This window comes from Hirundo rustica, assembly GCF_015227805.2.
Source record: "Hirundo rustica isolate bHirRus1 chromosome 27 unlocalized genomic scaffold, bHirRus1.pri.v3 SUPER_27_unloc_BUSCO_368535at7742, whole genome shotgun sequence".
Classification (NCBI taxonomy): domain Eukaryota; kingdom Metazoa; phylum Chordata; class Aves; order Passeriformes; family Hirundinidae; genus Hirundo; species Hirundo rustica.
Window position 1 is genome coordinate 7081 of NW_026690186.1, and position 10570 is coordinate 17650.

The 10570-nt window shown below is 53.9% G+C and overlaps 1 protein-coding gene across 1 annotated transcript; it reads left to right on the plus strand.

Annotated features, from left to right (window-relative positions):
• Positions 1 to 4772: 4772 nt before the first annotated feature.
• Positions 4773 to 9008, plus strand: GH1 (growth hormone 1). The gene is made up of 6 exons (XM_058424277.1): positions 4773 to 4829; positions 5513 to 5525; positions 5637 to 5800; positions 6548 to 6664; positions 6990 to 7151; positions 8759 to 9008. Exons 1-6 carry the CDS (start codon positions 4773 to 4775, stop codon positions 8957 to 8959), a joined length of 714 nt encoding a protein of 237 aa, XP_058280260.1. The 3' UTR covers positions 8960 to 9008.
• The last annotated feature ends 1562 nt before the right edge of the window (positions 9009 to 10570 follow it).

A 10570-nucleotide genomic window follows, 5' to 3' on the forward strand; every position in this document is an offset into this window, starting at 1 on the left:
CTGCAGCACAGCTCTGCCTGGATCCGGGCTGCAAACACCTGCACAGCCCAGTTCAGGGGGGATCCTGCTGCCCCGGGGTGCTCACGTGTCCCGGCTGTGTCTCCGAGGCTGCCCCGACCTGACCGTCACTGTCCCCACCCTGCTCACCGACCCCTAAAGCCTCTGTAGAAATTAGGAGCCGCCTGTGATCCCCCCAGTGGTCCCACAGCCCGGGCAGCCCCACGCCCAGCACTGAGCTCCAGCCTGGTCAGCGCCATGGAAGGACTGGGAATGAGGGATCTGCTCCAACCCCACCACCCCGGGAAGGACAGGACCAGGCACTACAAGGACACTGCCAACAGCACCGTGTGGGTGTTGTGAGAAGAGGATTTGGGGCCACTCTTCAGCTGTCAAAGCCATGGCTGTGTCCACAGGCCCAGCTGGCAGAGGTCTGAGATGGAGGATCCTCCAAAAGCACCTCTTTTTGTCCAAAGACTACGGAAAAGCTGGGGAGAAAGGTCTCACCCAAAGGCTTGTTGCTCCCCAGAAAAGAGCTGGCCCCTGTCACAAGGCCATCCCCACGGTGAGGGACAGGTGTGACCTCAGAACACCTGGGAAAGCTGTAAATTGTGGGACACAAACCTCCAACTGCTTTTGAAGTCCTAATAAAGGTGATGGGTCAATCCTCCTCCTGCTCCATCCTGCCATGCCCATTCCAGGGGTGTCCCCGGTGCCAATTTCCTGGGAATAACAAGCAGCTTTTGGGTCCAGCTTAGCTGGAAACCAAACTTCACCTCTTCAAGCTTCGCCCTGAGGGCAGGCAGGGATGGAAAACCAAGAGCAGATGTGAGGCTCCCCGAAGGGACCTCAACAGTCCCAAAACATCAGCTTGGGATGGGACAAAGAGAATCACCAGGATCCAAAGCAGCAGAACAGGGCCCAGGACCAGCAGCTCCACTCTCAGCTAGATCTGGTCTCGGAGAAGATACAAAACATCTGGATATTGGGTTTGTAATTAATTTATCTTGGCATGGCAGCAGCAGCTGAGGGTGGTGGGCTCGGGGCCAGCCGGGCACCCAAACTGGGGCAGGGGGGCACAGTGGGCGTGGGGGCTTGGCTGGACAAGGGTGACAAGGACATTGGGTGACAAGGGTGACAAGGACATTGCGGCTCAAAGTGCCTCCTCTCAGAGAGCCCAAGGCCTCTGTGTCCTGATGGTTCAACATTTTGGGCTCCAAGCAGCTCCTGCAACTGCTCTGCACCCCAAAAACAGCACGAGAGGGGTAAAATTCTAAGCAAAAAGGGCTTTTCAGAAGTAACAGGATAGTTCTTTACCAGTAAAGCACCTCTGTGGAAAACTGGAATTCATTTTAAACAGCACAAAAACCAGCATTTTCAATTTGATTTTTACTAGTTAAATAAAACTATCCCAAATAACTTCTGTCACATATATAAAAGTTATTTAAGCATATTTTACTTATAAAATGGGTTCACAGGGAGAGAAAAGAACTGGCTGTTCCTGGTTTCCATGTTTGCCAAGATTTTAGGACTAGCAGAACTCATCCCTGCATTCCTTGTTTTCAGTTTCCAAATGGAAGCTGGAAGTTTTTTCTGGCCTTCCCAGCTCCAGACTCCTCAGATACGTGTAAACAAATCACTCAAGTGACTGAACAGAATAATACAAAAAATAAAGAAAATTTGCTGTTTGCATCCAGTGAGGAACCACTGATGTCAAAAGCAGTTTTTGTGACCCCAGTCCTGCTCTGCTGCTCCCTCAGCCCAGGGCTTTGGCCTCCTTTAAAATGCTGTAAGTAAATAAATATTTCTGTAGTGTTGTTGGTTTATTTGAAATGCTTGGAGTAATTTCTAAGGAGCCTGGAGATGGGGGTTGGTTTAATTCTATATTGGGAGTGGTCTGTGTTTAAAACACATTTAATGTAAATAAATATATCAGTATATACAGCTCAGGCTCTGTGTTTTGTCCTGATTACAGAAACTCATGGAATCACTCAGGCTGGAAAAGCAGAAGCCCTCTAAGATCATTGTGTTCCCCTGCCAAGGCCACAATTAGCCCCTGTCCCCAAGTGCCACACCCACACAACTTTTAAATCCTTCCAGGGACAGGGACTCCACCACTGCCCTGGGCAGCTGTGCTAGGGCTGGACACTCCTTGAAAGAAGGAAGGATTTTTCCCTAATATCCAACCTAAAGCCCCCTTGCACAGCTTGAAGCTGTTCCCTCTTGTCCTTGGGAGAAAAGACCGACCCACACCTGGCCACAACCTCCTTCCAGGCAACTGTAGGGAGGGAAAATCCCTGTTTTCCACTGGGATGCTCAGGCAGGCAGACGGGGTTGCAGCCCTGGGGAGCTGAACCTGGGGGTTCAGCCTCATCTTTCCAGAGGAGTTCAGGGAAACCCAGCAGTTCCAGCTCTGGTAAATAATCCCCATAAAACCGAAGTGGACTTTCACTCGGAGCAGTGAGTTAGGAGAGATTATCCCCCACACCCTAAACCCTCTGCAGAGCTGGGCTGTGGCTCAGCAGCAGCTCCTGGTCAGGATTCCCCCAGGCTGGGGATCACACGGCGCCTCCAGGAAAAGATGTTTTCATTTCTTTAAAAGCTCAGGGAAAGGTGAGCGGACACGGGGCCATCCTGAAGAGAATGGAGGGGTTTTTATCTTCCAAGGAATGTGGAAATCACGGAGTGCGACGCCGCTTCAGCTGGAATGCTGCGCGTTGGAAATGCAGGAGCTGGAGAGCCGGGAAATGGCTGGGCTGAGCTTTGGGAGCCGCTTATGCAAGCGCGGCTCTGCCCGCGGCTCGTCATGCGCCGCTTCTGCCTCATTTACTGCCCAGACAGCGCCGGGGACAAACCCAGCCTCGGGGAGCCCTGGGCCCGCATCCCCGCGGCCCCTCCGTACATCCACAAACCATGTGAACCCAGCGCGGCTCCCGCCGCCGGCGCTGCGCGGGACACGCGGTGACACAGCAGCGTCAATGCGGGCTGCGCTGGGGAGCTGCGGCTCGGCTCATCCCTGACCAGCGCCGACAGATCTAAACACGACCTGGAGCAGAAAACACAAAAACACGCCCAGATGTTGCCGCTGCGGGGTGACGGGACACCTGATAGCGGCAGGACCTGCTGTTCTCTCTGCTGCCGGGACTGACATTTCCCTGTGACACCACCGCGTCTCCGGCAGCAACACCCGGGGGCTTCTCAGAACAGCCCTGCTCTCCCTCATGTTTATCGAGCAGCTCTCCTCTCTCTACTCCAGCGGCTCCAGCGGCTCCGGGGGTGATGCTGCTGCTGCTTGGGAACCGGAGCCACACACGGCAAAGCCGGGGCCTGGGGGAGCCAAATCACCTCCCGACATCCCCCGAACACCAGACAAAGGCCAAACCAATCTGGTTGGGGGAAATGGGGGCTTTATGCAGAGTAAAAGTCCTTTAAATACCCCCTGGAGCTGCCCATCCCAGGTTCTGTCTTGTTTTTCTCAAATGCAGGGATGGGTAAGCTGTGTCCTCTCTTCTTCAAGGCTGGACAGGACTTGGAGCAGCCTGGGACAGTGGAAGGTGTCCCTGCCCATGGCAGGGGGTGGCACTGGATGGGTTTTAAGGTCCCTCCCAACCCAAACCACTCCAAATTCTCTGATTCCCTTCCCCATCTCCTCTTCCCCATCCCTCCTATCTCCTTTCCACACCATTCCTCTTCTTAATCCCATGGTATTTCACATTTGCATCTCAGGCAGGAGCAGGAAGATGCACATGACCAGGTCCTCCCACGGCTTTGTCCAGCTGAGGATCAGAGGAAGCTCCCAGAGCTCTGGATTTGCACTGGGCAGGTCGGAATCCAAACCAGCACCAGGGCAGGACAGCTCCTTGTCACACCGGTGACAAACCAGCTCAGCAAAAACGTTTGCTGAACTTTTGACATTTTGGGAGAAATTGGAAGCAATTCCTTGGCAGAAATAGGATTCATCTGACAACATGCAGCCAGCTCTATCCCCACAAAAAATAGAGAGGAAACGATCACAGAATTATGGAATCCTTTAGGTTGGAAAAGGTTTCTAAGATCATCAGTCCAACCATTCCCCCAGCACTGCCAAGGCCACCACTGACCCATGTCCCCAAGCGCCACATCCACACAGCTTTAACTCCCTCCAGGGACGGGGACTCCACCACTGCCCTGGGCAGCTGGGCCAGGGCTGGACACTCCTTTCAGGAAAAAAAACTTTTCCTTAATATCCAATCTAAACCTCTCCTGGTGCCACTAGCCACTTGCTTTAAGGAGAAATGTCCCAAGCTGGCCCTGTGACCTGTGGGCCAAGGCTGCAGAGCCAGGCAGGAGCATCAGGAGGACACAACCAATTCCACCACTTGTTCCCATCCCCACTGATTTGGGATGGGTCTTGCTGTGATGAGGAAACGTTTCATTGCAATAAACAGGAGAATATGGCGAAATCATGGAGCACTGGTCTCATCCCGAGGCAAACAAAGCTCCCCAAGCTGCACATCTGTGAAAATGCCTGTGATGAGGTAGCACCACCGTGAACAATTGTGCATTTATGCAGGGGGAAGGTGCATAGCTGTTGTTGTGATCATGGACACACAGATCCATTTTAAACAGACCCCCTGCTATATAAGGGGGGACTCCACAGTTTCCTTCACCAGGTGAAAGGAGGAAACATTCCCAACCAAGCCACACCTGAGCAGCTCAGCAGCAAAAATGGCTCCAGGTACATTTTATTTCTGTTCTAAAGGACTTCCAGTGCTGGGTGTGTAGGGTGACAGGAGATGATGATGATTGATGATGATGATGATGATGATGATGATGATGATGATGATGATGGGGTGGTTTTGTGGTGGGCTACACATACTCCTTGCCATCCCTAAATTAAAAGATGGCAACTTCTAAATCCATGAAAAAGAAAACCTTTCCCTGCAGTGTGACTCTAATCCATGAATTAATCTTTAATCTAAAGTGGGCAGGGAGAATGTTGTGGGCTTGAAGAACAAGATCAAGCCGCAGTTATAATAGTTACTATAAATGTTGGCAGGGATAATGAAGCTCATATTCCAAACTTCAGACAGGGATGAGGATGATGTCAAATAATGTCCAAGTCCTACAAGCTCCAGGGCATTCCTCCTGCTAAGGGTCTTTGTTTGAGATGTGCTTTGTGGTCTGTGTGAGCACAAGTGGACACTTTTGGAGGATGTCATGGGCTGAAAACCTTTAGGCTTGACCAAGATCACCAAATCCTAAAGCTGTGACCCAGGGTGCAAAAGCAGCTGGTCACGGCACAGGTGATGCCACCAGCTCTTGTCCCAGTGAGGACAGGGACAAGGCCTAGGGGGAAACATGAGTGTGTCAGGGAAAACCATAGGGACGCTCCTTAGTTTTCATGGAGCAACCACAATTCCAGCCAGGAAGGTGCTGCTTGTCACACTGGGAGCAGTCCCAGTCCTGAGGACAGGTCCAGTGAAAGGGTCTCCCTCGATTTTGGGGAGGGCTGAGCCCACCCAGTGTCCAACAGGGCACCACGGAAGGTGAGCATGGATCTAGCATGGGCAGAAAAGGCTGGGAATGAATTCCCAGGTGCCAACTCCTCCTCAGCACGGTCCCCAAGGACTCCCAACGCCTTCCTCTCCACTTTGCAGGGTCCTGGCTCTCTCCTCTGGCCATTGCTGTGATCACCCTGGGGCTGCAGTGGCCACAGCCAGCTGCCACCTTCCCGGCCATGCCCCTGTCCAGCCTGTTTGCCAACGCTGTGCTGAGGGCTCAGCACCTTCACCTCCTGGCTGCCGAGACCTACAAAGAGTTTGTGAGTGCTCTGGCCTGAGGGCCCCTCCTCTGTGTTTCCTTGATGGCCCCAGGACTGTAGAACTTCGCAGAGAATTCCCAGCTTTTGCTCTTTTCCAGCTCTCAGGGAGGAGAAAGAGCCTTAACAGCATAGGGCAGATTGTGTCCCACCAGCCTGGACACTGTCACCTCTCTGTCCCCTCTCTGATGCCTCCTTGGGGCCATTTCCACCTGCGTCCAGACCCACTTCCCAGGGGCAGCTGGGAGGTGGCACGGATATTTTGCAGGACTTCCCTGTGTTGGTCACTCTTGTCCCTGGGGGGGTCTGAGTGCTTAAACCCAGCAAGCTGCTGCTGCCCAGGAGCTGGCCCAGGCTGTCTCTTTGGCTTAGGCTGCCCCTGGGGATCACCTCCTCCTTGGGAGAACCTGTCCCAGGCATGTTCTGTTCCTCCTCCGGCTGCAGTTTGCCTGGAGCGGTGTCTGCCCACCTTTGTGCCACCCTGTGGTGACACTGTCACCTGCTGTCCCCGGGCACAACCGGCCCTTACTGAAGAGCAGCACCTTTTCCTAAGGAGAGGGAGATCTTCAGGGCAGCTGTTGTGCCAACACACAACCTCCTGTTTCCCAGCTCTCCACCCTGTCCAGAGGCACCTCCTGTCTCCCATTTATTCCTTGCAAAGAGGAGCCGTGCAGGACAGCTTGGGAATTCTCTGTGCTCTTCTCCAGTCCACGGGCAGCAGACCTGAGTGTGTCTGGGATGTCTCCACAGGAACGCAGCTACATCCCAGAAGACCAAAGGCACACCAACAAAAACTCCCAGGTAGCCTACTGCTACTCGGAAACCATCCCTGCTCCCACAGGAAAGGAGGATGCCCAGCAGAAATCGGTGAGTTCTGACCTGGGGCAGGCACAGGCCTGTTTGTAGAGTCCCCGCTGCAGGATCAGAGAGTTTCCACCTGTGAGACCTTTGGCGTTTTCATCCTCCTCTCTCTTCTTTGCTATTTAAACCCTGCAGACCCCTCTGGGTTATATCATATTCCCAGCTCCAGGATGAGAGCACTGCTGCCTGCACGGGACATGAGGGTGGTGCCCTCAGCCTGCAAACTGAAGCTGCAGGAGCAGTGTCTCTGGGTCACTCCAGGCTCTTCCAGAGGGAGCAGGACACTCCACTACACCTACTCAGCTTTGACCCTTTCCTGCCTCAATTTCAGGACATGGAGCTTCTCCGGTTTTCCCTGGTTCTCATCCAGTCCTGGCTGACCCCGGTGCAGTACCTGAGCAAGGTGTTCACAAACAACTTGGTTTTTGGCACCTCAGACAGGGTGTATGAAAAGCTAAAGGACCTGGAAGAAGGGATCCAAGCTCTGATGAGGGTAAGTCCCAGCATGACTGTGGAATAACAGAGATCTCCCAGGCATGGGGCACTCTTGGGGGTCCACACACCTTCAGAAATCTCCCTGCCTTCCACAGGGCACCCTTTGGACTTTGCTCCCCTTTAGATAACAAGATCCTGACCCCCCAGTGCACAGGTCCCATCACAGAGGAGGGTAAGAACACAGGACAGGAGTTACCAGCAATGCCACAACCCCTCAGGGAGCAGAATCCAGCAGGAATCACAACATTATAGATCCAAAATCATTCCAAACCCAGCACCAAAGAATTCCCAGTTGCTGAAATACATGGGACAAACAGCAGCACAATGTTTGTTACATCTCCAGGCAAAGTACTTTGAAATGGGGCAAACTTTGCAAGGTTTGCAACCTCACAGCATTTTAAAAACACATTTTTGTGCAGGGAAGGACTTGCTCTGATGTTTCCCTCTTCCATTAATACAACACTCTAAGCTGAGAGCCGGAGGGTGATCTCTCCAAGGAAGATCTTCTCTGAGAAGCCCAAAATGGTTTTGGTGGGAAGGGACCTCAAAGCCCACCCAGTGCCATCCCCTGCCATGGCAGGGACACCTCCCACTGTCCCAGGCTGCTCCAAGCCCCAATGTCCAACCTGGCCTTGGGCACTGCCAGGGATCCAGGGGCAGCCACAGCTGCTCTGGGCACCCTGTGCCAGGGCCTCCCCACCATCACAGGGAAGAATTTCATCCTGAAACCTAACCTGAATGTCCCTCCTTTACTTTAAAACCATTCCCCCTTGTCACTCTCCCTCTCTTTTATAAGCCCCTTTAAGGTCTTCTTAAATTTGGGGGTTGTTGTTTTAAATTAAATTGCCCATTATCTACCAGGACACCCTTCAGTTATGCTTATTCTGTAAGTTTGTCTGCCAGCATCACCCTGAAGCATTAGCTGTGAGAAACGGGCCTGGGCCATTATTTACATCTTCTAGCAGTTAAATAACCCTGCAAGTCAGGCCCTGTGAGCAAACACAGATCTGTGCCGGAGCAAGCAGGCAAAGGAATCAGGACCACTGCAGATTTTGCTCCACATTCCACGTGTGTTTGGGCATTGGGAAGCCACACACAGAAATGACACAAATACTCTCTTTTCACCAACTGATTTCCCTTTTCAGCTTTTATGACGCTTTTTACTTCACCCAAACCATTCTGTTGCTGAGCACAGCAGGGGAGTGACTGACCACAGATCTCCAGATGGAGATGTGGGACCGCATCAGAGCTTTGGGAAAGTGGGGGAAGAGAGAATTATTTTTATTTGTGCAGTTCCCCATCTCCTTGGCTGGAGGGGCTGCAGAGAGATCCTGCGAGCTTGCCTTTATTTAAGCCCCCCGCACATTCCTCCCTGCCTCCCTGCGGCTTCGTGTGTGTCACTGGCACACTCAGTGCGGCATCACCCCGCGGCACCACCTCCACCTGGGCGTTCTGCCACACACGCGCCCAAACCACGCCTGGAAATCCCATTTAAGAGCAAGGGGGGGATCCCCTGACCTGTCCCAGAGCTCGGCAGGAGGTTTATCCCCGGGAGATGCCCCTGCCCGGCCCCGCCTCTCCCGGGATGTGCCCGTTGTCCCGCAGGAGCTGGAGGAGCGGAGCCCGCGGGGCGCTCAGCTGCTCAAACCCACCTACGAGAAATTCGAGCTCCACCTGCGCGGCGAGGACGCGCTGCTCAAGAACTACGGGCTGCTGTCGTGCTTCAAAAAGGACCTGCACAAGGTGGAGACCTACCTGAAGGTGATGAGGTGCCGGCGCTACGGAGAGGGGAACTGCGCCCTCTGAGCCCGCCCCGCTCCTGGGAGAGGAAACGAGAATAAAACCCGCTACTGCCGACACGAGTCTGGCTTTTGGGGCGGACAGGATGCTCGGGGGGTGGGAGGGGCGATTTGGGGCTGGGGGGTGAGGGCTTGGGGCTGGGATGTGTATTTGGGGTCGGAGGATGAGGATTTGGGGCTGGGAGGGGGGGATTTAGGTCTGAGAATCTGATTGAATTTGGAGCTGGGGGGAAATTGGGGTGCATTTGGGGCTGGGAGGTTGGATTTGGGGAGAGACTTGGGTCTGCGGGGGGGATTTGGGGTAGAGGGGCAAAACTGGGGCTGAGGGGGATGGATTTGAGGCTTTGGGGGAGATTTAGGGGTAGATTTGGCACTGGGTGGAGGATTTGGAGCTGGAGGATAAGGATTTGGGGCTGTGAGGGTGGATTTGGACCTAGAAGGGTGGATTTGGGGCTGGGGGGGGATTTGGGGGTGGACTCGGGGCTGAACAGCGATTTGAGGCTGGGGGTGGATTTGGGGTGGGAAGGATGAATTAGGGCTTGGATTTAGGGTTGGGGGCCGAGTTGCGACTGAGGGGAATGAATTTGTGGCTTGGGAGGGATTTGGGAGTAAATTTGGGACAGAGCGACAAATTTGGGGCTGGGAAAGTGGATTTGAGGTCTGAGGAGGGTGGGGCTGGGGGGTGAATTTGGAAGGAGCTGAGTCCAAGGTGGTCTTGGTTGGTGGTACTCACGAGGTGGGTGCTGGGGCCAGCCTTGGTGCAAGCCAGCCCTGAGCAGATTTTCCTGTCCCTGAGTTTGGGAGCAGCACAGCTTCCCCGGGGAGGCTCAGCTTTGTGCCCAGAGCCCACTCCCCTGAGCAGGTAGAGGCACTTCCCAACACAAACCTTATGGCAGAGGGGGGAAAGCCAACAGCAAGCAAAGCCCTGGCCTTGCAGGGTCATGTTTTGTTCTTAAAGCAGCTGAAAGGAGGGCACAGAGAGGTGTCCCCAAATCCCCTCAGTTGTTGGCTCATTCCCAGTGCTCAGCTCTGTCATTGCTTGCTCTTGTGGTGTCGTTTCCTGAGACCCTGATGTGCTTCCACTTGTCCCACAAAAAGGAGGGTTTGCATTTTCTTGTCTGCTTGGAAGGAGCCAAGTCCAGGGTGGCCTTGGCTTCTCTGGAGCTGCTCCTACCGTGAGCCAGCCCTGGGCACTGCCCAGGATCCCCAGGGAATGGTCCTGGCCCCTGAGGCTGCCAGAGCTCCAGACAGCGCTCCAGGGATGCACAGGGTGGGGTTGTTGGGGTGTCTGTGCAGGGCCAGGGATGGGACTGGAACGATCCCCAACTCGGAATCTTCGTGGTTCTGACTCCTCCTGCAGTTTGCCTGGAGCAGTGTCTGCCCACCCTTGTGACACCCCGTTCCCTGTGGTGACACCGAGTCACCTGCTGTCCACGGCACAACTGGTCCTTACTGAAGAGCAGCAGCAAAACTGGAGCATTTTGGGGTGTGACACAACCAATACCCACTGGATTTTTTTGTTTATCAGTTGAGAAGATAGATTTTCTGCTGGTTTTCTGTCTCTCCACACTCCCCTTTGCAGCCCCTGCTCTCCAGCCCCTTCCAAAGCCATGGAGTG

Excerpts from the sequence above, each read along its gene's own strand:
- GH1 (XM_058424277.1), top strand. The coding sequence starts at position 4,773 with ATGATGATGATTGATGATGATGATGATGATGATGATGATGATGATGAT. Across the intron at positions 6,665-6,989 it reads AGGATGCCCAGCAGAAATCG|GACATGGAGCTTCTCCGGTT; the intron begins GTGAGTTCTGAC and ends CCTCAATTTCAG. Across the intron at positions 7,152-8,758 it reads GGATCCAAGCTCTGATGAGG|GAGCTGGAGGAGCGGAGCCC; the intron begins GTAAGTCCCAGC and ends GTTGTCCCGCAG.